The following is a 26,813-nucleotide window of genomic DNA, read 5'->3' on the forward strand; positions in this document are numbered from 1 at the left end:
TGACGTCAGGAGAAATGGCGGACCAGGATGGCAGCGACGCATCTCCTCCCGAGTCCCAAGGTGAGTTCCTACGGACAGGAAACTTAACTTAGACAGACTCTTAAAACGAACAAAGTGGTAACTAAACGATAAGGTGCTTGTGAGTGAGGGGGCTTCTTATAATTGTGTCGGTGTTTGAACGCTGACGCTGAGTTACAGAGACTCAAGTAACTCGGAGCCGGTCGGTCACGGGAGTGGGATTAACTATCAACCAGCTGACTCACCCAACCGGTTTCTTTACGTTTATCAAATACAACCTGCTTTCTAAACTACTCAAATTTGTTTTAGTTTTATCTTTGTTGCCGTTGTTGATAGACATTGTGAGCGCTGACACCTGTTGCTGACATTTTGTCAACTCGTCGAAACGCTCCCTCATTTGACGTGACAGGTGAATTAATGCAAATTAGGAGAGGGCTGTGTTCGGGATGGCACAGCCTAGCTTTGTGATGTGTCTTAGGCTATAACTTTTTTTCTAGATTGTACACGCAATGTAAAAAAAAATTTTTTTACTCGACCCACAGTCGACTGACTTGTTAATACACCCAACTTTTCTGCAACACCGTGTGACCGGACACCTGTGACCCAAACTGTAAACTTATGGTGTCGTCATTTATTATATTAACGTTAGGGCTGAAAATGACCAGTCACAGCCTCCCTGCAATACGTTTTTGAGCTACAGTTTTGTTAGACTTTTGTCTGGTGGTGTGTAATTTTAATCCCAGTTTGCCCTTACATTGTAAAAAATAAACGTTATATAAAAACCTCAAAGCAAAAGTGGTGGTGTGTTCGGCTGTGTGGGAGCCACTGTTAAACTAATAATTTGTTCCAGGGGGAGCCGTAAAATCAACATTGCCAGAGGCGTCGCCAAACTCAAAAAAACGAGATTATTGTGGATAAAAACCTTTTTTTGGATTTCAAAACTGAATTATATAAGGGCTGGACATTTGCCAAGCACAATTATCTGTTGGTTTAAAATTTGCATGTTGCTCCTCTGGCCACACCTCAGTGATGACAGGTGTTTTCCATCAGATGTTAATGGCAAATACTGCTATGACATCACGGATTTGGATGTGAACAGCATGTTTATATTCTAGAAAATGCAGCATTGAATTATTTTTTAAAGCGTAACTCTAACCGTCTGTATGGCGGGGGCTGATTAAACAACAGTTGACAATGCCAAAATTTTCCAACTTCAGCACTGTAGTAGTAAACAACCTCACAAACTTGTTGACATAAGCTGCTCTGTCATTAGATGATCAGTTATCTTTGCTGCAGTTTTCCTTTGGAATTGGTGATGGAAATCAATGACATTTGATAGTCAGAATGTGAGCCTAACCCTTGAATTCATGAATTCAGGTTACAACTTCTGCATGGTCATTTTGCAGCCCGACAAGTTTTCTCTAGTAAAAGTACTGTTTGTAAATGTGTTTTACCTTTGGCATGTTTGGATAGTCTAATCAGGATGAGTTTGCTTCAGGAGTCAGTATACAAAAACAGACTAGTTTAAAGTTTGAGATGAAAGGTTAAGAACGTATGCATTTTGTCAGGGAGTTTTTTCATCTAGATGTGCATGCTTATTGAAGTGAGAAGAGCCATTGCTAATACACAAATTGTGAGGTAAAGCTCCATTATGATATACAGTATTTCAGTGCTAGCATTCACGCAGGAACCCCAGTTCAGATGTCAAAAAAAAAAAACATTAATCCATTGCAAAGTGTCAGTTTGACACTTGTCCGTGATACACGCATCCTCATCATTCAGCAGCAAGTTGCCAAAACTTCCAGATGACTAGTGAAACGCTCTGCTCTCCCAGAGACATCCCATTTAGACGTAGGTTCACCTGCAGTTAGGCTACAGCTAGTTTACAGTTTCATATTTTTACTGAAGAGTTTTTAAAAAGCGATAAGTCAAAATCATAGGCCAAAAAGGAAGCTCACTTTGTTAGCTTTAAACTGTTGATTGAGCAGTTTTATCAGTAGGTGTAGACTAAAAGGACTAACTGTTGTAAAACTGTCAAAAAAAATACAGCCTGTAGTAACAAACAATTTAACATTACCATTGCAGCTTTACTCCCAAGTCACTATTTGTACTCCTCTTCCTTCAGTTTTCCCATGAATGCCTATTTTACCTTGAAATCTAGTATGCATGTCTAATATGTGAGCCCATTTTCTATAGCATGGTGCTTTCAAGCTTTACAATCCTGCTGCTAACATATTATTCATAAACAATCTCCTTCCGTGTGCATTATTTATCTTATATTCCCATGCTGCTGTGAGCTCTACAAGATGCGTGAATCTGGCTTTTATGTTGTGATCACTTTATCCTACAGGACAATCTGTGACATCTCTTAGTTGCCCCACAATATGCCTGCACAAAAATGCTTATTATGTCTTTTCTCACTCTGGAGCAAAATAAATGAACTCCTGACTGGTTTCCTACTGCCAGCATGTTGCCAGGTGCAAATCTATTGCAGTTTACCTCTAATCTCCTCCTTTCAATCCAAATCTTTACTTGTATTCTTTCCTTTACATCAAATGGCCCTTATTTTAATGATAGACAGCATTTATAAACCTTATTGTTTCATCCTGCTGATATATTCATCCTACAGCCATTTCCTTTCTTTATGGGAGTTGCATGTGGTCTTAGGGTTTGCTCTTTAGGTAGCCTCTGGCGTTCAGCTTATTGTTGCTGCTGTCCTGAAGGTATTCACAGTAGTACTGTCCACGTATGCCCCGATTAGCGAGAGGCACAGCCTGTCCTGCAGTCCTTCTACCTACAGATGCACAAAGTCACAGCCTATGTGCATTCACATGAAAGACAATCATGTGCTTTACTGGAAGTAGGCAAATTGACAAAAACAGCTGTTTATCTGTAGATTCAGACTTAATAATAAACATATATAATTGATTTTTTTTTTTTAAATGTATCTGCAGCCAAAATAGTTCATTTGTTCCCATACGTGTGTCTCTCATACACACATTCATTAGGTGTGAAAAGGGTGTGTGGCCTAGCCTATCCGGTTAAAGTCTGAGTGTAGAATTACTCTATCCTGCAGGGACAAAGATCAGATTGCTCTTCCATGACTGTGTGTGTTTGTACAGCATGTGCTCCCCAGGGAGATGAAGTAGCTAATCTTGCCCTGAATTCCTGTATGTACCACGTATGTTTATTAGCACATATTCAGAATGCCAGACTACTCACTGGGCTATTCTCTTTGCAAAAGCTTATGTAAATCTAGGCCAACTACAAGAAGAAGTGCACCTGTAATGTGTTTGAGCCAAGATGCCTATCAGAGGTTGTGTCTGTAATCATTTTATCACCTTGATGTTTTGAGCCACCGCGTCCTAAGTGGCTTTAAGAATTCAAGCTGTCATGCTGGTTGTTTAATCTCCGTGTGTATTTGCTTCGGTAGATGTGAGATAAGCGCACACAAGCACACAAGACTAATACAGGTTGTTCAGGCTGGTGTTTGCATTGGTATTGAACAGGCCTCCAATTATGTGGTCTCTAATTACTGTGGTAACTTAGTTGCCCCTTTATTTCTGCCAAATGAAAGTGAAGCACAACTCAGGTTACTGCAGTGCAGGACGGCAGCTAAAGATGATTTTCATTATCGATTAAATTGTCATTTATTTCTTTGATTGATCAATTCATTTTGAGGATTTAAATATCATAAATCTTCTTGTTCCATGAAACAAGATCTCAGTTGCATGAAACAACTTAAAATGACCTTAATAATAGTCTTAGGGACGAGGGGCGGGGAACAGGGATAATGGGGTTGTTTTTTTGTGTGTGCGTGTTTATATTTTGCTATTTATTTTTCTTGATGTTATTATTATTATTATTATTATTAAATCTTCTTGTTTAAGTTGGTATAAAACACAAAGGTGAATTTACAAATTTAACAAAAGCAGCAAATCCTCATGTTTGAGATGGCGGAAATAGAGAGTGGTTGGTATTTTTGCAACTACTGCTGTGCAGCTGCAACAGTGCTCTCCAGATTTTCTGTAAATACTGCCTATGCTTCATGCTCATTACATTTGTGTCACTCTGTAGCTCTAAAGACCACTCAGACATAAATTGAAGGATTTCCTTATTTACTATACAGCTGTGGTGTATCAAATAGCTGATGGCTCTTTAAGTGGGGAATGGGGTGGGGACCTATACCATGTGCTCTATGAGCACACCCCTTCTACAGATACCGCTCCAGTACTGCATTGTTTGGCTTAGTGTGTGAATAGGCGTGCATCCCAAGTTTTGTGTGTGTGTGTGTGTGTACGTGTGTATGTACGTACACATTTCATTAAAATGTGCCTGTCCTCTGCTCTCTCACTTCCACTCTTCCACTGCGTCATTGGCCCATGTGCTGCTGTTGTTAGGGTAACCCTTTACCGGTACCGGCTCACCTTCCACCGCTGGATACTCACTGAATTATTTAACAACCCTGCTGCTCTCTGTTACCCGTGTATCTGTGGGCCGGAGTGTATCTGTGTGTGCTGTACAGCCTGTGCTTGCGTGATGTTATTTTTCTGACAAGTTTGCATTTGCAGAATAGACCTAGCTAAGGGAGAGTCGAGGAGGGAGGGACAAGTGGGGCTGCAGCAATAATAGTGACAGCAGCAGCATCTCTTGAGGAGTGAAGGAGTCAAGAGAAGTGCAATCCTTCCAGCTCTTGGCCGAGCCAGTCTTGTGGATTAAGTCTTCTTTTCTAAGACAGACTACAAGAGCTCATCCTCAGACTCTGTCGCACTCTCTGTCTCTTTCACTCTCCTCTCTATGCCTGGCACTGCCATCGCAGGCAGTATGGACATGGCACAGTGAGCTGCTCTGTTTGTCTCATTCACACTCTCCCTCAGCATCGCTCTGTACTTTATTCTTTGTTCATCACCTTTACCTTTCTCCTTTTTCTCTCATCTACCACATTTTATCTCTCTTGCTGCTTTTATTCTGTCCTCCCCTTCTCTCTTCCACTCCGTCTTCTTCCTGCTGTCTCAGACACAGAGCTGCAATGTGCAGCCAGAAGAAATTAGCTGTTAGCATTAGCTATTAGCTATTGGCTATTGGCTATTGGCTATCTACTTCTTCACTGAGAGGAAGGCTTTAAGGGGTGACCCCATCCTCCACCATCCACTGGGGTCCATCATTGACCTGCCACACCCACCCACCCACCCACCCTCCGCTGCAGGGTGGGATGGGCAGGGGCTGGGTGAGTTAGCCAGGGGCTCGAGGGTTAGCAACAGGGCGGGCGATGCCAGAGGGTAAAGTACCAGGACAAGGAGGATGTGCAGGCGGGTGCTCGCGGGGCAAGTGGAAACTAAGGAAAGGAGGCAGCCGCTCAGCCATCCCTGCGCTATTCACCATCACTGAGGAAGAGGAGGGACAGAAACGGAAAGGTGCTTGCAGGAGGAAAAAAAAAGGTACGGGGGGAAAGGAAAAAGAGAAACTGAAAGTGGAGAGCACAATGAATTTGAATGCTTGGGTACTTTGTGCTGTCAAAGCTACTAGATTGTGTGTGTTTGTGCACATGTTTGTGTGTCCGTGTGTGAATGAGGACATTAGTATCTGGGACGGAGAGGCTACTGGGGCAGATGGATGTTTAACCAGTCTCTGGAGAGTCACAGCAGCAGACGATTAGAAAAAGATCTGAAATTGTGGGAGCATTAAAGACGAGACACATTGTGGTGTTCCATCAGTGTGTGTGTGTATTTGTTTGCTTGCTGTTTATTTGTGTGTGTGTGTGTGTGTGTGGGTGGGTGTGTGTGTGGGGTGTTTGCAGTTGTGGAGGAAAAGACCTCTCAGCCCGTCATGCTCAGCCATCCAGAGACAGGTGGCTGACGGGTTTGATGAGAAAGCACAGTTTCTGTGTGTGCGTTTGTTTGTGTGTAGAAACCAGCTGACAAGGCAAGATTAGGTGAACACAAGGGCAACAGATGAGAGTGAAGGTGCAGTCCACTTCACGCATGTATGTGGTTTTAATGCATCAGTGAACAGAGCCGTCAGTGCCTGGCAGTCAGTCAAGAGGACGGTGTCTGCATTCATTGCTGGTATAAATGTGCAGCACACTCAGTTTTAACTCTTCTCTTGCTGCATTCGTCCTGTCTTCCAGAACTTCAAACATCTGACTGCCTATATAAAAGATTTTATTTGTTGTTGTTATTTGTTTACATTTTCATTCATTCATTTCATACCTTCTTGTTGTGTCATATTTCCAGGGAGAGATGGTCTCAGGAACCTGTTTCTGTCTGATTTGGGATTAGATTCTGAAGACCAAGTAGAGAACTAAGGGGAGTGGAAAAAAACATGGGCAATGCTTTATGGGTATAGTATTTCAGAGTAACTTTGACCCTTCAGACCTGGCATAAACATGCGTCTTGGGTGATCCGATCACAAGTGGACAGCTCTAAGCACGTCAGTTCACACCTGGCAAAGAGAGAGAGAGCAGCGGGCTGCCACAAATAAATAGATATGTGGGAAACACTGTGAGAAGTGTAAAAGATTTTCAGTTCATTATGAAACTGGCAGGACTAAGTAGACTGTGGCAAAGGATGTCAATTGAGTAGCCCAGGATACATTTGCATTCACACTCCTAAAAGAATGTGGCAGCATGTGGCCTAGACCACCTCCGAATGTTGTCTCAAATGCGTCCTCAATGCATCTTGGGTGCATTCAGAACTGTACTTGGAGCTTTCCACTTGTGATCGAATCACTCGAGACGCATGTTAATGCCAGGTCTGAACAGGGCCTCTGGAACTCGAGGGCGTCAGGGTCTGGACAAACATGGGTCAACGGACGAGAACGAATTGAGCTTTTCAGGCTGCTTCTGAATTGGCAGCACACTGTTGTTGCTCTGAGAACAGAAGAAGTAAGGCAGTACTACTGTTTAGTCAGCAGAGTTTTTTTATGACTTCCTTTCACTTTTATGTCATCTCTCTTGGTTTTAGTGCTATCAGAAGGTTTAGCTTGAATAACAGATTGATTGCGGAAGAATGACGTCTTTTACTGAGGGAGACAGAAAGGCATATCAAATATTAATGTCATGTTTTATGAATTTCACCCATATTATCTTACATACAGTCATACATACAATAGCACTTGAGTTCTGCTCTAGTTTTATATTGTGCAAAACTAACCTGACTCCATCTGACAAATTATTTGTGTTTTCATCAGATATATGACATAGAAACAACAATATGACACAGAAATTGGTCTGATTTATAAATAATTACATTTCCTTTTAGTGGATGACATGATTCTCATACTAAGGGTTTCCTCATGAGATGAGCCTGCATGTGAAGCTCACTTAAACCATAAATAATAGAGGAGTAGACAGAGAGAAGGAGGAGAATGAAAAGATAACTGAGAGCTCTTGCAGCAGTATGCTCTATGAAGTATCAGCTAAGTTGTGTGACACGTGTTTATTTTGAGGATGCCAAGTGTGGAATTGAAATCAACATGTATCTGCACTTGTTCATTCTGTGTTCTGTTTCATTTACAAAGATAAGTTCGGTGGGTGGAAGATGTCATAATGAATGAATTATTTGATGAACCTAGATGGAGTTTTGACAAACATTGGTGGAGGAAAAGTGCTTTTCGCTAATCCTTAATCTCTGAATGTCATCTCAAATTGATTTGGATACAAACTCTAAACTGATATTAATGAAAGGTTGCTAAACAAAGTTTTGATTAATATTACAACTAATTAAATAACATCAACAAAATTTCAATATTGGATGGAAGCAGTTTCTATTATTCATGGCTCTTTTTGTCAAACGTGTTGTCAGAAGCCATAGTAAGTGATGACGCCAGACATTCCTCCCATCAACTGAGCTGAAACTGGGACCTGCAGCGCCCAATCATTGCAGCCTAATGTGCTGAAAAGTAGCAGCCACCCTTCTTGCACCTGTTATCCAGGCCTCAAAGGCCTCTGCTGTCTGGAGCTTAGCGTTTAGCTTAGCATTAGCAGCGGCTAATCCTCTCAGGCCGCAGGGGAGGTAGGAGACACACAGCGTGCTTGCCTGCTACCCACTGGCCTGGACAGCACAGCATTAATCGCTAACTCTGACCATTTAATCTGACTGCCAATGAATGCAGATAGATTGGGGGTGGGGAGCGCACACACACACACACACACACACACACACACACACACACTAGCGCGAGGGGAGGGAGGGCCAGATTAAACAGTCACACTCTCCCTATGTCTCACTCTCCGTCTCTTTTACACACATACATATACACGCACACACGGACAAAAGGATGGGGGTTGGAGAGTCACCACAACCTGTCTCACACTCAGTCGGCTCTCAACAACAGGGACACCGACTACAACTGACCTCTTGCTCTTTCTCCCTTCCTGCTTTCCCCTTTACTTTAGAAACAGTTGAGTTTTGGGTGGTCCCTTTTTTGGCTGTCTGGAATTTTGTCTTTTTGCTGTTCCTCCACCCACCACGTCTCACTGCACCATGGACTTTGGATTTGAGCTTATCTTGCCTTGTGTAGGATGTTTTCAGGAAGTAGGAACGTTGATTTTGGCCCTCTGGTCTGACTTTTCGAAGTAGGAGTTCAACAGGTCCCATCCAGGGATTGACTCTCCTGGAATCATGAACCCAAATCCAGGTAATGACTTGTGCTGAGACATGGGGACCTCTGGAGCTGTCATTTATAAATCAACACAGATTGAACAGGTTGCAGGGTGGCAATGAACACGAGCACAGTGCAGTCTGAAGGTATCATGATAGCTTTGCTTTTGGTTTGTACCCCGGCACACTGGATTGTATAATGACAGTTACCATGAGATTAAAGTGCTGGCTTGAGTCCTACATTGTTTACCCAATAGGGATTTGAACGACCCTAAACGACCTTAAAGCCATTGCTTCATTTGGATTCTGGCCCCAGAGTAGAGCCAGACATGAAAAACTTATTTTCTATGTATGGCTAGAGTTTCTCTAGTTTCTTTCCCTCATCAAAGAATTTGCAGTTCTTCCATGCTGATGCAGCTTGTGTTCTCTTAGTATTGCGTAGTTTTGGTAATATGAAGATGGCTCATATGAAAACATGGCAAAAGGTGGTCAGGGTCTTTGGAGGTTTACTGGTGGACATTTATTACTAGGATCTAGCACTATAGACCAATTGAAATTGCCTTTGGTGTGTTTTCAAAGGCTGTTAAACAGCTGTCTAGTGAGCATGAGCAAATGTACTCGCTGCTATTTGAGGTTTGTTTGTTTAATGACCTCTACAACAGATGGATGAGCCCATGAGGCTACACAGGAAGACACAACTGCACCAGAGATAAAACTAACACATTACACTGTTAAACATCACAGGTGATGGTGTTTTAGGAGGCAGTGCTCCTGTGTAAAATTTCAGTTGAACACCCTGTGCACAATGCAATGATCAAAACTCCGTCATAACTCCACCATTTTGCTTGTGCAAATCATGATGCTGGAACAGATGAGAGGGCAGAAAAAGTAGGGATAATGTAGAAAAATGTAAATTAGGTTAGCAACCCCTTTGTGGGGATGAACACTCACATAAAAAAAAGTGATGATGTGAGTTTACACAGTCCGTTCAGGACTCATGCAGATTTCAGGGTTTATTCAGAGATGGGAGCCAAAGCAGCAGCTTCATTAACCACAAGTCCTATATCAGTCCTAGTCTAATCATCTATCCAACCATTCATCTCCATCTTCTTTTCCCAGTCTCCTCCTCTCTACAAGGCTTTATTTCTTCAAGTCATTCCCTCTGTAGGGTAATAGTATAGCCAAACTAAGACCCAATGCTGCCCTGATCTGCACACAGCCTCATCTGCAACTCTGAGCCACTGGATGCCCTTTGACCCCAGCTGACCTCTTCTACTACAGAATGGCTTCTGTTGCCAAATTGCACTCTAAATATATAGACTTGTTCTTGGCTGGACCATGCAATATGAACACAAATATTGTTGACTGAGTGAGTGACTGACTGACTGAGGGAGGAAGTTACACAATTGATCAACCAAATGCCACGTGACCAAGGGATAAGGTTATACCATTGGTTGGCTGACTGAGTGTTGGAGTTTCTCCATTGGTTGTAGCTCTTTCAAATAGTGCGAACAAGCAATGTTGACAACTTAGCGCCTTTTGTAACTAGATTTATTGACTTTTCAGAAAAGTACCTACCTTTTTGGACAAACCTTAGACACTGTCTTTAGAACAGAGTCACCAGCATTGCCCTGTGAGCGTGAGGTCAGGCTTTCCCTCCATAGGGACACATCTCTATGTTGACTGCACAGCAGCTGATGTGAATGAGCTTCTAGTTTTCTCTCTGAGTGATCATTTCAAGTAAATGAATATAGCCACATTAATGTACAGCACAGTCATATATATATGGTGATTTTGTCAGATGAAGTTGTGGTTATAAAATCAGGATTTTAGCAGTGCAGAGCAGCAGCTTGGAAATGGCTTGGAAGTGACTCCTGGTCAACATGTAGTCTTAATGGGCCGTGTTTCAGTCACTATTTCATACTCCGTTGTCTGATAACAGAAACAGAAAAAACATGTAAATGAGAACAGCTTCATTGGGAATTCAGCTGTATTAAAATACTGTATGTGTGAGCACAGAGAGTAGAAGAGACTGTGTAGAACAAAGCTGAAATGGCTGTAGGGGTTATTAATGAGAATTTTAGATTTGCTGTTCATTCTGTACATGTTTTTTGTAATGTAATATGGGTTCATGCATATCTACACAAGTTAGAATGAATCTTTATATTCTTGGCATCATCAGTCTGCCCATAAGAACTAAGAAACATTCACATGCTACTCACAGAGTGAGTGTTTTATCATACACACACACATGCAAAAACACCTCTGACATGGCATCATTTGACATTCTTTAACTTGCATATTATAGTTTATCACAGAATACAACGTGTGACATATATGCAAACACTTTGATAAGGGGACATCTGGCTGTCATTCAGATTGCACTGGTAAAATATTAAGAGTAATGTGAATATGGGCCACATTTTATCTTGCACACCTACTGTACTTGTATTCACGCTTAATGCACACACCTGTTTTCATGGCTATTTTTTTTCTTGATGTTATCATGTTACTGCTTTGTGCTGCAGTAACCCAAGTTTCCCACAAGAATCATTTACAGCCAGTTTCTGTTGAAGTGGGTATTAGATTTTATTGATCAATCATTAATCATTTCAGTGGTAGATGCATGCATTCTACCTTTTAAAATTATGGTTTTATATATTTTGAATTGCTAGTTGCATCTTTGTTTTTCTGTGCCAGTCTTTTTTTAAAGAAGGGAATTATTTCTTATTTGTGTGGTCAATAGTGTTTCCAGGTCTTTTCAGTGAAGTGCTCCAGTCACAAGCTGTCAAATTAAGGAAAGCGCTTCTGCCCCTTTGCCCGTCACCACTGGCTTATTGTGTAGTAGCCCACTCTGCCTGTCAGAGGGTCCACTCCATCACCCTCCAGAAGTTAACTTGCATGAAATGAGCTCCCTCTTTTGTCTTTTTGATTAATAGCTATATGACCTCTCATTCAGAGTTCATCTCATTTATGCTGTTATTGTACTTAATCTAATGCCCATTCACAAATTCCCAGTTCAATATTTGGCTGCAGGACATTATCCTCCTTTGTCAAAGAGCCAATCTTTTGTTTGAGGAAAATTATTTTAGGCGAAGGAATAGATAGACTAGACATTATTGTAACCTGGCCCAGCCATGCCTTTCCTGTTATAACAATAGCCATTATGAAACCAGTTCCAAGGCCCCGGTGCACCTGAGGCAGGGTAGGCTTGTTAATACTTGTGTACACACCTCTGTAGCTGTCCCATAGACTGACATGCAATACCTCTGCAGCCATGACCTCATGTCTTTGTCCAGCTTGTCCTTTGTGAACTACGTAAGACATCTGAATGTGTTAGGGAGGAGGCAGCATCAACAGTTTGCATTTATATATTTTTCTGCAACATCTCAAATCACAAAGTGTAGAAATAAGCAAAAGTCACCATACTATATTAGATGTGGCAACATTACATGATACATAAATGGAAGGATGCATTTGTTACATTTAAATGCAAAGTGCACTCAAGTGTGTTCATCAAGGCACAAGAGAGTCCACTTGTAGCATAGGATATGAAGTCTGTACTTTGTTCCTCTCTTCCACTTACATCATTAATCATCTGACTGAGCTACCATGTCACTGAAATGAAGAGATAAAGAAGCCATGTAGAAAAAAAAGTGAGAGAGAGAGTGAGAGAGGAGAAATGTGGAATCGGCTGGGTGGCCTGTGCTATTTCAGGTAGAGGCCATCTGTTTTAGTTTGTCAGTTTAGTCTGGATCAGGGGGACAGATTTAATTTGGTCTTCAACTTTCTGGGACAGATTGGTCTCTGTGGAGACTCACTCACTCACTCTTCACCACACTCACACACACACACACACACGAAGGAGCATCATATGTTTTGTATTGAATGATTATTTTGCACATCTACCTCTGCATATAGTATGATTTCCTTTTCATCTTGTGTGGTAACACATATGAGAGTGATTTATTAAACAATCATGTCAGTAAATGATCTTAACATTTGCAGCCCTAATACTGTTTGTCCTTGGGTCCTTGACTAATTAAGCCAGCCTTCCATCCCAAAGCACAAAGGCATGTGCATGTTTTCATTTTGGCACATTTGGGACAGGCCCATCTGCTTCTGCATAAAGCCCAATGTTAAGCTCTCTGTCTGTGTCCAGGAGGCTGACCTGAAAGTGCTGAGTCACCCTGAGCCTGATAGTGCCATTAATCAATAGCCCAGCTCTGAGCTGAGTCGGAACACGGCAACACACTGCTCACATTTGAGAATACAGGAAACATGGCATATATTGTTTCAGCCCGTTTTGTTTCCTGTCGGTCTGCACTGCAGAGAAAATGCTGCAGGGATAGCAGGAACTCTGTCAGGTTGTCAACCCCCTCTTCATACATGTCTGTCATCCACATAGTTTTTTTTCTTAGGAAGACAGAGATGAAAGATTGATTAAAAAAAGAGATGAAAAAATTATTGAAAGAAATAGTGTACACTACTGACTACACTATACTGAGACGGCTAAAATACTGTGTGGGTGTGTAGGTGCTGGGGGATTATAAACCCCTCCAGCAGGGCTGCTAGTGGATCATTGGACATGCATTTGTGATGCATTCAAGAACATGTTTGCATAGTAAATTGTTATTTCTTTTACTTTGGGTTGAATTTGAACGTTAGAAGTTTGTTATGGACACACTATTCTGTTCTTTCCTTCCAGCATCTTACTCCCAGTATAAATCGGAGGATGGAACAGTGTCTTCAGCCACCCGCCCGAGCTCTGCGGGCTCCGGACAGACCTACACTCCCACCCTGACCCCTACCCCCACTCCAACCCCTAGTCGCACCACCACCAGCAACAGTCCCAGTAACAATGCTGCTACCAAAACAGGTAAGTCACACAAAAAAAAACCATGATGAGACATAATACAGGATTAGTTCTGTCCTCAGTCTTTCAACCCAGAGTAGTTTATTCTGCTGTTTAACTGTTGTTTGTGCTGCAGACTCGCTGCTCTTTAACAAGATTGACGAGAGACAGAGGTTGGCCCGTGAGCGGCGGGAGGAGCGTGAGAAACAGAATGGTGTGTATTTTTTTAACGTGTGTGTGTGTGTGTGTGTGTGTGGGGTTGGGGGGTGGGGGGCTGGGGAGGCTGTACAGCAGCAGTTAAAGGCGCTTTAAATGCATCCCTCACTTTCTTTTTTGTCTTTTCCTGCAACATATCATGACTGATCTTGGTTGGTAGCTGAAGTGCTTGTTTCTCTGGTTGTTACATAAAATCTTGGCCGAAGCCCGGCACCCCCGTTGCCATGGCACCCATGTTACATAATGGGGTCAGGCCATGGGACAGGTTTTAGGAAGGCTGGTGTCTTGAATGCATGTTCTTGTATGAGTGTGTGAGTGACATAGCGCAGCAGATGGGTTTTAGGGAGTCATGGCTTGTTTGCGTTGGTATGTTTGTATCACTGAAGTGTGTTTGTGTTTGTTGTATTGCACTGTGGTCATACCTCTGGCCCCAGCTGAGGGGCTGAGGGATTTGCTTTGTGTTGAGAGCTAAAGCCTAATCACATGATCTACAGCTGACCTATCACACTGCTGCTGTAAGCCTGTGTGTATCCATGTGGCATGTGTATGCATATGATTAGGTATACATGTATATACACTTGCATGTGCATCAAGTCATTATTAAATGTTTGTGTGTGTGTGTGTGTGTGTGTGTTTGCGTAATATCATGCCGCAGCCTTCAAGGAGGCTCAGTGGCAGGCACGTGAGGAGCGAGCCAAGCAGTACTATGAGAAGCACCTGGAGGAGAGGAGGAGAAGGCTGGAGGAGCAGAGGATAAAGGAGGAGAAGAGGCGGGCTGCCGTGGAGGAGAAACGACGGCTGAAACTGGAGGAGGACAAGGTTCTGACACACCTGCGCATCCAGATCTGTTCACGCCTTATATAAGCACACAGAAACACACATGTATGCACGCTTCTCACTCCAAGATCTGAGTGCAACATAATATAATATTCTCATATTCTCATGCTTCATCTCCTACTAATAATATCCTCATAAGCCGGCTAATAAATATCTCTTTTTAGTAAACCATTTACACAGTCTGTGCCCCTTCCTTCTTCTGTCAGTTGGAGTTTGAACTCTCCTGCTATCTCCTGTCCACACACTCAGACTGTCAGGATGTAGTGTCATGGTTAGGGATTCGGGTTTGCTTTCTTGGTGGAAAATTTATCCTCAAAATTTACCACCAAGATACAAAAGGAAAAAAATCTTTCTTATAATTGTACCATCTTGTGGAAAAAAAACATTTACAATATTCCAAGTGAGAAGTGGGGAAACTTTGAATGGAGTTATGTTTACAGGGTTTTCTTTTTGGACCAACAAGTTCTATGTGTAATGTCCTATTAAAGGAGTTGCACTTTACAGTGAGTTGGATTTCAGGCTCTGATTAGGTCATTGATTGAATGAACATTGGGACAATAATGAGTCAGAAACCCACAACATGATTCTGAGGCAGCTCATGTTGATGACTTTGAACACCATCCTCAGAGGGTTAAAAATCTTAAAAATGTTGAGTCCCTGTGGTCAAGTGGTCCATCATGTAATCACAATCTCTACCTGTCTCAGCAGTGTGTTATCTAAACAAATAATCTTGACAAGCTTTTACTCATATGTAGCTCTAAGTTCTTACATTTGTAAATTAAGTTTGGAAAATGATTTTTGCATTTTTTCCTTGTTTAATAGTGACCATGGAGATACAGACCAGAAATGCATGAAAAGAGAAAGATGGGGGCATCACATGCAACCTGCCAGAGCTTGACCAACCCATTAGACTTGTTTTTACTTCACATTGTACACATGTTGAACTTTCAACGGAACACAAAGAGTTCTGGCGTTGCAGCAGCCCAGAAAATATCCTCATTTCTGGGATATTACAAATTCTCAGTGGACTACTTTAAGATACACAGAGTAGTTTTGCTTTCATTTTGAGTGTTCATAAATAGAATTTTGATTTTATCAGTCAAGTACTGGTACAACTGGTACGCATAAAACATACTTCATGACTGTAAACTAAACAAGTCCATTCAGAGCAAAAAATGGTCCAGTGTTGCGGTACTATGTGGGGGCATTGTTTTTTTTTTTGTTTTTTTTTTAATACTGATTATGTGACAACATTGTCGTTGTTTTTGTGACTGAAGGTTCGTCATGAGGCGGTGATCCGTCGGACATTGGAGCGGAGTCAGAGAAGCCGACAGAAGCCCAACCGCTGGTCGTGGGGAGGGGCTCTGCACACAAACACTCCCAGCACACCAGCCGGTACTTTGACGCGTCACACACCTACACACATTAGCTGCACAAACTCCCAGTACTCTCCCAGTAATTACAGCGACAGGTAAAATTCTCATACCACACAGGTGGTATGAGAATGATCAAGTTTACTGAGCACTTATCTCCCTGTTGTCTGACAGCATGCCTCTTGTGTGAATATGTCTGCCTGCCTCTGCGTGTCAGTGTTGTTCTGCCATGTTTATATTTGAACTTTTCAGATCCGCTGCCCTCTGTTGTTACTGCTGACTCACACCCTGCTCTGCCTCTCCCTCCCTCTCTCTGTCTCTCTCTCTCCCACTTATTCTCAAACTCAACCTCTCCCCGACTCACTCTCTCTCTCTCACTCTCTCACCCTCGCCCTCGGATCTCCCTCCTCTCTGCTCTTTGTTTCTCTGCCATTGTCCTTTCCCCTCCTGGTCCAGGTTTTGTCGAGTCGGCTTTCCTCTATCCACTCGACCTTGCTGGACTGGAGCACATGCAGAGTGCTTTCAGTCTCTACCGCAGATACGGAATGACCTCCCAATGTGAATATTATAGCACTGTGTCAGTTAGCTGGCTAGCGTTAGACCGCTGACTCTAGCACTGTAACTGTACAGCACTTTTTTAGCACACTGGCATTAGTGTCAATGTAGGCCAATGTGAATGGCATGTTTAGTGTTTGTTGTTTTATTTGCATGTAGCAATCCGGTTTGTGACACACAGGATCATTCATTCAAACCATTGTAGCCTCATTTTTAGATGAATTAAGACCCATTTAGCACTAATTCATGTTTTAATATTTTTCCCCTTTTAGCGACATATTTGTAGTTTTTTCATTTCTAATCTGACTTAACCACAACTCATAGACTAGAATGCTATCTCCAGCTCTCTTTCTCCTTTCTGTCTTTAAGTCCCTCACTTCTATGATATACCATTAATTTGCTTTTGATTTGCTGCTTGTTTGTTAGATGCTGACAGGCGGTCAGTGTCCACGATGAATTTATCCAGACATGCAGACCCTGTCATTACCAAGCGCCTCTCCTCCTCCTCTGCCACTCTCCTACACTCACCAGACCGAGGTAATGAAGATGAACATTACACCCAAACAACAATGTTATTCATTACATTATTCATTTGTGATGGTCTGCCTTTGGCTGAATCTTTATGCCATTTGTGTCTGTTGTAAGATAGACTCTAAATTTTATGTCTTATAACCACTTGTTGTTTTCTTTGAATTACTCAGTGAGATTTAGGAATACAGTGACACTGATGACTTAAGGAAAAAATGGGAAACACACTTATTTGCTTTCTTGCCAAGAATTAAATGACAATATCAATAGTCCTCCCATGTCTGTATGGTAAATATGAAGGTATAGCCTGCAGACAGTTAGCTTAGCTTAGCATAAAGACCAAAAACAGGGGGAAACAAGCCTGTCTCTGGCTAAAGGTAACAAAGTTAACCTACTAGCACCACTAATTAACACATTATATTAGGTTTAACACATAAAACCACAATTTATTATTTTCACACTTCAGTGCCTGTATGGATTGTACAAAAACAGAATGCATGACTATTTTGTTGATGAGTTTCAAACACTTTCTGTAATAAAACATCTAAAAGCAAAAATCTTATCAAATAGGGGTCCACGGTCCATATTTGTGTCAGTTAAGAGGTCCTTGATGTGAGGAAGTTTGAGAACCACTGCTTTAAACTATATATTTTTAAGTGTTAATTGAACATTTGTCATGTATTCTTTGATGTTCATATGTTGCTGACAGGCTTACAGATGAGAACAGCCTCCACCCCTGTCATTAGCAAAGCTCTGTCCAAACCGCGCCTACACCAGGGAAAGACCACCCAGCACAAAAACACAGGTGTTTTCTGGGAAATTTTTGCAATTCGGTCCCTCATTTCATACACTATGCACTTTGTTGCAAAGCAAAAAAGATCATGGGCTGGAAACTGTGAAGGAATTCCAAAAATAAATAAATAGTCTCAGTGAAATCAAGAAAACATGGACGTCCGTTAATAATGAAATGTGTAGCGGAACAGACCTCGGCCATTTAATAGATGACATTTTGTACGACTAAATTTTGATTGAGATGTGCTATTCTTATGGGATTTTGAGACTATTGAATGCTCACATTCAGCTAACAGAATGTACTGTATATGTGCATGTGTTTGCACTTGTGTGTTTCATCAGAGGGATCAAGATTTTTTTTCCCCCCCTCTAGCGTGACCCCTTTCTCTAATCCTCTGTAGGATAATCTTTTTGTTTTTGTGGGAACACTGTATGCCATTTTTATCCCGGCTGAAAAATCGGCACCCACTTTTCCACCAGGAAACATAGACACTGTAGAGGCACACTCGAACAGACACTGTGAGAAACGTCACACATTTACTGGGTCTAACATGAACTCTAAAACCACACACTGTTTGAATAGAGAGTGGTGTATTTCAGAGAATCAGATTCCTTTGTACAGTTTCCAGCCTGGTTGTATCTTTGCCCCTCACTGTGAAACCTGCAACCTTGTACTCTGCTTCATTATCAGAGCGAGCAGTGCTGCATGTTTTGCCTGATAAACTGTCCTTTGTCTCTTTTAAGCTGCAAATCAGGTTATTATAAAGATTAATTGTTGCATCATTCCTGCCCAGGTACCGAGGACTCTGCATGGCCCAATATTTAACTTACTTGCATAAAAGCATTCAGCACTTTTGAATAATTTCATTTATTGGTTAAAATGTAATCTTCCCTGTTTATTTAAATGTTCTCTTCTCTGTGTTTGCTCTTGATTTGTGCTTCACTTCAGGCTGATTGCTTCTCCTCATAATTAAAAGTCTGGTGCATGCAGGTGTAGGTGTAACAGAACAGCCTGTGCATGGTTATGACTTCACTTTAGCTCTCGCCTACACTGCTGTGCAGTGTGAGGGAAGGAAATGGTAACAACTTTTGTAATTATGCATCATTTATAATCTACTTTGACTGATTGCTTCGGGTAATCAGTGGGTGGTTAACAGCTTTAGTTGTTATCAAACCTCAAATGTTACGTATGTGTGTTCAGGCCTGCGCCGTCTTCCATTGACGCCATGGGAGAGCAATGTGGTGAACCGCCTGCAGCAGCCAACGCACTCCTACCTGGCCCGCAGTCGCAGTGCCATGAGTCTGTCTGGAGAGCAAACAGGTAACACACACACACATCCCTCATAAGAGACACCCACTCACCCCCACCTCCAACACACGAAATGATAAAAAACTGCTCATAGTGCTCAAAGTATTTATGCCGTTTATGTCTGTCTCTTGGCCAGAATAGTTTCAAATGTTAATCAGATTTGGCCATACTTAAAGCATTATACCATCTAAAACTTCCTTCACCAGCCTGTATCAGGCACTCAAAGCTGTCACACACACACACACACACACACACACACACACACACACACAGACACACACACACACACAGGGGTCTAAACACGTTAGCTTTTCAGGAAGTATTCTCCCATTGATATCATTCCCTGTCCTCCTCTTGTTACCACTGCACCAGTGATTTAAGATTTTGCGTGTGAATTGTGAAGTTCTACTTTTCCTGACTGATTTTACAGCATCTTGTTGTTGCCCAGCAACTCTGGCCCTCTGGCCTACTTCTTCCTTTTCCATTGCTTATAGGAAGCTTGTTTTTCTCTGTTTTTTATGTTTTTGAATAATCGTTCTCTTGCTCACGCTCACATACACAAGCACTCACTGACCGGCACGCAACACAATCACTCTGTTTCTTATTTTACTTTCTTTTACCCTGCACACATTTCTACATTCAGTGTTGTCCACAGTGTTTGATGAGTGTACCTGTTGTATGTGTTTTGCATATCATGTTGCATGCTCAGTTCCTGTGTGTGGTGTTGAGTCTAATGTGTCTGTTAATAGTGGTTTATTCTGACTGAATGACAAAGTAGAAATGCTTCCACCGCTGGGACTTCTTTCAGCAGGGAATGGTTTACCCAAACACCCCTGTTTAGACGCGTCTAGTATAATACGAATGCAAAGTAAATATAAACTATTTATTTTTCTGTATTTTTTGAGGATTTATAAGTTGTTAAAGTTTTTCTTTTTCTCAGTTTCTAACCTGATCAATCAGCGCCACTAAATCTTTCTCTTTCTCATGAATTGACTTTCTTTAACGTACAATGCTTAAGTGGTCGCAGTATGTTAACAGCCGTTCTTCCAGTTAGCAGCACTAATACTTTCTTTCTCTTCTTCTCTTTCCACCAAAACCTCTCTCCATTCCCGTCACTCCTCCGCTGGTCTTCCCAAACCTCTTGGCTTCTCTTTATTAATTTATCTGACATCCTTCTCATCCCTTCCTCTCCTTCCTCATCTTTTGCTCCTGTTTACCAAACCCTTACCAATGCTCCATAAATCCACACGCTGTCCTGGTCCATTACTGTCCTCAAAACACTCCAAAACTCCCACCTCGTACATCACCGTAGCCATGCCTGTGTGTCCTCGCTCAGTGTCTTGCCACCCCATGGGCTCCGTATCCTTCAAGGCTCTGCAGGCCCAGCCGCTCCCTCACTGCCGCAGCCAGGAGAGGAGCCTCAGCAGGGAGACGGCCTCGTCCTCCTCCACCACCCCACGCAGGAGGACCACCGGAACCACACAGGTAGGTCATGTCATTCACCTGCACGTGTTTGACTGTATATCTAGAAATAGTGTTTAGGATACTTTAGACAACTGCAATATTGTCAGAAATGTAAGTGAATAATCTACTTACTATAATCTATATACTTATCTTTGGTTGGTTGTTTTATTAGGTTCAAGCACATAAGTCATGCTCCTCTTCCTCATCTTTTTTTATGTTGATGATGTTCCAGATCAGTCAGACACAATATATCAGAGTATCTGTCTTACTCTGCTACACACACTAACACACACACACACACACACACACACACACACCACTGCACCCTCTGTCCATCTGTCTGCTGCTCTGTCACAGCTTATGCCATTAAGGACTTAGAAGGAGGGCATCTTCTGCACACACCGACCCACAGACACATGCGTGCATGCACCCACACGCATTCACACCAGACACAGTCCAGTCAGATACAGTTATACGTATGTGTTGTAGTGATTTTTATCTTAATCACAGCGTTGTTGTCCATTAATATGACGGTGCTCTGTGAGGGTTTGGTTTCCTGCACATCAGACTGTCATCTAAAAAAAAATGCAGATGACAGACACCTTCTTAGTTGGTTTGATTTTTAATTTTGGAGGTTATGCAAAGGTCAGAGGTAATGCACGGCGACAGGAAGGCAGTCTGAGTCTAATCCTGTTACTAATCATCTTCTACTGCTGTCAGTGGGCCTCCTGGCTCTGGGCACTGTCTGTACCACCTGATTACTTAGCGTGTCACTAAGGGCATTTTTTGCAACGTGCTATTTCCGTAACGTACCTGGCTCCTGATTAAGAGGGAAGAAAATCCAGTTTCCAGCTTGAATAATAATTTGTTTCCCCTCCATCTCCTGCACCATCAGCGAAAGGACCGGGACAATGTCAGGAAGTCGTGGAGCAACCTGTCACTCCCACTGGCCCCCATTCTGACTCTGCCCCCCAAAAAACGCTCATCTTCTCCAGGCAAGAAGAACAGCAAAGTGACAGCACCCTCTCCTGGCAGGTGGGAGAACTGTTTCTCTGACAGCTCATGAAATAAGGAGCACAAGCAGATTTGTGACAGATTGGACAACACTTGGTAAGAGAGCAGCATTTGCTCTTGTTTGGGCCAGCACTCTGTAGCCAATCGCTGCTTTTCCTTCCTGCACACAGGCCTCCACAGAAGACAGCAGGGCGTCCTCCGACCCCCAAGCTGCTTAAGTCCCCGGGGGCGGAAGACCCCGGAAACCTTCGTCCTGTCAGAACCACACCCGAGAACCCCAACTCGTCAACGCCCACCAGAGCCCAAGAGGACGAGGAAGAGCAGGTCCTCAGTCCTCCTCAGCCTCGACCGCAGCCGCTGGGTCAGAACAAGACCGCGAATGAGCAGACACCAGCAGCACCAACAGCAGCCAGCGGTCCGTTACCACCCTCCAACCACTTTGACGTTCACATTATCATGCAGCCTGGATGGTTTGCAGTTTTTTTTTAATGAGTCACTTTATAAGATACACTGGTCAAATTTTCATTTATGCCCTCTAGAGAGTATAAGCAGTCCTCCAGCCCACAAGCCTTCAGCAGGCACCACAGATCCAGAGGAGGCGAGTCGTATCCTGACTGAGAAACGACGGCTGGCCCGCGAGCAGAGGGAGAGAGAGGAAGAGGAGCGCAGGCTACAGGAGGAGCAAGGAAGGTATGTGTATGATCTCTAGAAAGCTGATGGATAATACTGGAGGAGTGTGTGCGTGCATCATTGACTTTAAATCATTTGTGTGTGTACAGGTTGGCAAAGGAGGAGATGGCTCGCCGAAAGGCAGAGGAGCGAGCGAAGAGAGAAGAAGAGGCTCAGCGGCAGGTGGAGGAGAGGAGAAGGAAGGAGGAGGAGGAGAAGAAGGTGGAGGAGGAGAGACTTCAGAAAGAGAGAGAGGAGGCAGAGAGACTCCAGAAACAGGTCAGAGGAAGCGTACACACGGACCCACGATTTCTGAACTAAAGACTAAAGACCCATTAAAGAAATCAGTTGATCTCACAACATAAAGGTGTATGTGTGTGTGTGTGTGTGTGTGTGTAATAGAAAGAAGAAGAAGAGTCTCGACAGAGAGAGGAGGCCGAGCGACTGAGGCAGGAGAGAGAGAAACACTTCCAGAAAGAGGAAGCTGAACGCCTGGAGAGAAAAAAGGTGACACATGTTCACACACACACACACGTCATTTTCATAATATCCCTCATGTACAGTGCATGTGAAAGCTCTTTTTTTCTAATCACTAGCGCCTGGAGGAGATTATGAAGAGAACAAGACGTTCAGACACAGCAGACAAGGTAAAGGCTAAAAGAAATGTGGCATCTGACTAATAGTGGAGAATCACTTTTGTTTTTGAGTCTTAATTCTCTTTTTCTTCTGTCCCACTTGTAGAAAGTCATTCCTAACAGGAATGGAGACAATGCAGGTAAATTAATACCTGTAAATGAATAAAAAGACCTTTTTTTTGTAATCATACCTTTTATTGTTGGAATGGCCACTGTAATTGTTCCCATAATGCTGTTTCTGACTGCTGTGTGTGTTTTCTCTCATCATCATCAGCCTCTCCTGCTCCATCTGCAGTGACTGTGTCACCGACACACAATAGCAACGGCAACAGTCGGCAACCCGAGCCCAACCCAAACCCCAGCGCTGCAGCCCTGAGCCATCCTGACGAGAGGTACACTTGTTGGCCAGCAGCACAGCAAATATGTTAGAATTTGTCACATTATTGTTATCTACGACTGTAACAAGGAGTACATTTTTAAAATTCACTTTTCCGTCCCTGTATTTCTCTTCTTTCCAGGGAGAACGGGGAGTTTGAGGAGGTGATCGTACTGCCTTCACATTCCAGGTTGTCTCCTCCTGAGGGAGAGGAGGAGCAGCATCAGCAGCAGGAGGAGGAGAGAGTTCCTGTCGTAGCCTTCAGGGAGAACGGTCTCCTAAAGCCTCTGAGTGGAATAGAGGATATATCAGCCCAGCAGGGACCAGGTCAACAAGCATCCTCTTTCTGCTTTGCCTCTGGTTCTTTTCTTTGTCTTCCTTTACTACACCTTTTTCTTCCTCACTTCATTCTCTCGATGAAGTTATAGAGAATGTCAGTCACTGTGGTCGATCATCTTACATTACAAATCTGATAAAGTTGATACTTCTACTCAGCACTCGGGAAAGTTACTCCTCAGTCTGTGAAAAGTGTTATATATTGTCTTCTGTGGCTCTGGAGGGAGCTCTTTGAAGCCTGTGAAAGTAACCCTGATCAATTCTTAGTGATCACATTTATATTGATTACATCAGTGGGTTTACATCAGCTTGAGTTTCAGAAAAAATCCATAATACTAACTTGTGCCATGGAGTTTGAAAGATGTGGGCATTTACCAGGTAGGGAGGGTCTAACGACACGTTACAGCATTGCATTGTGGGGAAATGTAGTTGATTAAGAATCAGGATATCTTGGCCTCTGCTGCATTGATTTAAGTCCCCCAACTTTTACTTTCACAGATTTTGTATATTGAAGCACGAAATAAGAATGACAGTTGGCAGCAACAGAAATGTGGCATTTTAATATGATTGAAAATGGTGATTACAAGATCTACCTTGTAATGAGGAAGTGTAGGTGTGTCATTTTTACATTCTGTGATTCATCCATGTTTATATTTAATTATCCACAGACCCAATGAATCTGCACTTAAGCCTATGTTTTTATTGCTTTTCTGAAGATAACTGCAAGTTTCTACAGCAACTTTATCACATTTTCTGTTTTCTCATGTATGCTGCCTGACTTTTATTTAATTGTTCTGTGTCTTTCTGCTCTTCATCCACCCTTTACTCTCCGTACGCTGTACCCTGACTGTCAGCTGGAGTGGGCAGTTGGCTTAATTTACATTTAGATTTACATTTATGACTTTTGGTAGACGGCTCCACTCAGAGCAACTTGAAAATATTAGTTTTCAGTCTCATGAAAACACCATCACACCAATTCAGAATAGATTTTGGAGTAATCACATCATCAGAATGAGGGACTAACTAACTAACTGATACAGATTTGACATTTTCCTTACTTTACAGAGGTGGGTCTTTTTGTCAATCTTAGCCTTCACATCTAATGTTTTTTTGTTTTTTTTTCTTTGTTTGTTTGTTGCCCTTGGTTTTTAGATGTTGCCTGATCCCCTGCGAGACTGAGATTATTCCCCACCCAGAGAGACAGGAAGAGAGGTGGTCAGAGAGAGGCGAAGAAACACAGAGCTGTTGGACTGAATCAAAGGAAGGACTCACAGCACCAGAGGTTTACTTTCTCACCCGCCCGCGACAGCAGAGCACCGCAGCCATTTCCCAAAGATGGTGTCTCCAAAGATCTCCCTAAAGCATCTCCAGAGAGAAGTTACTTTTCCCTCATCAGACTCTCTGCGGGAACAGATCGTCTCTCTGTCTTTGACCATGTTTACACTTGGTCATAATGTTTGTTCTGTGTACAGCCACAACTACCCGATTCTGAAGTGAATGTCCTGAAATCACGGGAGGGCATTGAATCTTTTGACTCTCGTTGTGTGTGTGTGTGTGTGTGTGTGTGTGTGTGTGTGTGTGTGTATGTGTGCGTGTGTGCGTGTGCATATATGTGTATGTGTGGATGACAGACTAATAGTAATGTCAGTGAGATCAGTCATGATACTTGAAGATATTTCTGTAGAACTATTGTAATCAGACTGACTGAATCAGCAATGTGACGTTATAACTGGAATTCGCACGGCAGACTCAGAATTTTGAGGTTTCATTAATTCGTGTGCTCTCTTTAACTGGAACCTCATTATTCTCACGTTTCAACGTCTCTTTTGAAATGTTGCAGAAGAGATGGGATGTAGGAATGATATCAGTGCATGAAGTTGTATTAAGACTACAGGAAAGGCTCATGTGATGTAAAAATATAATTTGCTGTGTCTACAGTGTTTAAAACTAGAGGTTATTATTGGGGTGAGGCAGCAGTTTTGGGAGTTTAAGTTAAATACTGTTTTCTCAGACAACTGAGAATTAGGGTGTAAACTACTGATTTCTTGTTTAGTTTTATTTAATTGCTGTACAGATAAAATGTGATTCTTTGTTTTGTCCTCATCCTCGTCTTCACTTTCTGTTCAATTTGAGAAAAAAAAAAAAATCTGCTTTGATGTTAAGTACTGCCCTTTCCTTTCACTTGTTTACCCTGTTAAAGCTGCATCCTCCACCCTGTCACACTGCCAGTGAGCAGTGTCAGAGGACCTCGCTGTAGCTTAGCCACCTTGTGTTTGAAGTTGTTCTTTGTTCTGGACGAGTACAAAATGGATGGAAATAATTTACTGGTGATGTTAATTTTGAAATAATCTCATTAATTTGATCTTTTTTTGAATAAGAATTTAAGAAGAAATGCTGCTAATTATGATGTTCCTTTGCCTTACTGCATTGTAGAGGATGAGGTGACTTGTCTACACTGTCTCACTGAAATGAAAATATGCATTCCCTTTATGAGCTTTGACATTCTGGCCACACACTCAAACTCTTCCATTTGATTTATGTTAAAGTAGATCATGATGAAATGTTGTCAGTTATGTGAGTTATGTGAGGAGCTCTAATGTCAAATAAATGGGTCTTTTCACTCAGGAAAGACAGAGGTGGGATTTAAGTAAAACACTGGAACTCAACCTTTATACCAACGTGATCCCCACTTCAAACTTTGTCATACAACTCCCAATAATGCTGCTGTCTTTGTATTTGGTTCTCAAACCTTTGCACTTAGTTTCCTTTGTTTGAAATCTTGCAGTACCACCGAAATAAAGGAAACTTGAGATTATCCATATCTGGGTTTTGAAGAGCTGGTTTCTGCCAGTAGTACATAGCATGCTGTTATCAATATGGTAACTTGATGTAGCTTGCGAAGAAATTGCTTTAACACAAGCAAGATCTCTTGTAAAGTATATTATACATAGATATCCTATAAATTATGTATAAAAGGTTGATATATTTTATTAAGACTGACCACAAGGTTTTGAAAACTAACAAGCCCTTTACTTCAGATGACACGGGGCAGTGGGATAAGATCTTTGAACAACTGTAAAACTGAAATCTTTGTACAACTGTTCCAGCTGAAATGTTTGGCAAGAAAATAAAACTTTGAATTGATTACCTGTTCACTGATGTGATCTTGCAATTTTGTTTTCCTTTTCCTGAGACAAGGATGGATAACAGCAGAGAAATAACAATTGCAGTGCAGA

The 26,813-nt window shown here is 42.2% G+C and overlaps 1 protein-coding gene across 1 annotated transcript; it reads left to right on the forward strand.

The window, feature by feature from the left end:
- Positions 1-26,812, forward strand: map7 (microtubule associated protein 7). Its single transcript, XM_022770471.1, has 18 exons — positions 1-60; positions 13,327-13,497; positions 13,610-13,687; positions 14,345-14,508; positions 15,804-15,921; positions 16,881-16,991; positions 18,976-19,095; positions 20,420-20,568; positions 21,443-21,582; positions 21,732-21,976; positions 22,101-22,251; positions 22,341-22,509; positions 22,633-22,737; positions 22,827-22,877; positions 22,972-23,005; positions 23,140-23,257; positions 23,384-23,568; positions 24,730-26,812. The coding sequence occupies exons 1-18, from the start codon at positions 15-17 to the stop codon at positions 24,738-24,740; spliced, it is 2,166 nt and encodes a 721-aa protein (XP_022626192.1). The 5' UTR covers positions 1-14; the 3' UTR covers positions 24,741-26,812.
- Position 26,813: the final 1 nt, after the last annotated feature.

This window comes from Seriola dumerili, unplaced genomic scaffold (assembly GCF_002260705.1).
Source record: "Seriola dumerili isolate Sdu_G_001 unplaced genomic scaffold, Sdu_1.0 BDQW01000025.1, whole genome shotgun sequence".
NCBI lineage: Eukaryota > Metazoa > Chordata > Actinopteri > Carangiformes > Carangidae > Seriola > Seriola dumerili.

Coding starts and splice junctions, on each gene's coding strand:
- map7 (XM_022770471.1), top strand. CDS start 15: ATGGCGGACCAGGATGGCAGCGACGCATCTCCTCCCGAGTCCCAAG. Junction 16,992..18,975: donor CCTACACTCACCAGACCGAG/GTAATGAAGATG, acceptor ATGTGTGTTCAG/GCCTGCGCCGTCTTCCATTG. Junction 23,258..23,383: donor CTGAGCCATCCTGACGAGAG/GTACACTTGTTG, acceptor TCTTCTTTCCAG/GGAGAACGGGGAGTTTGAGG.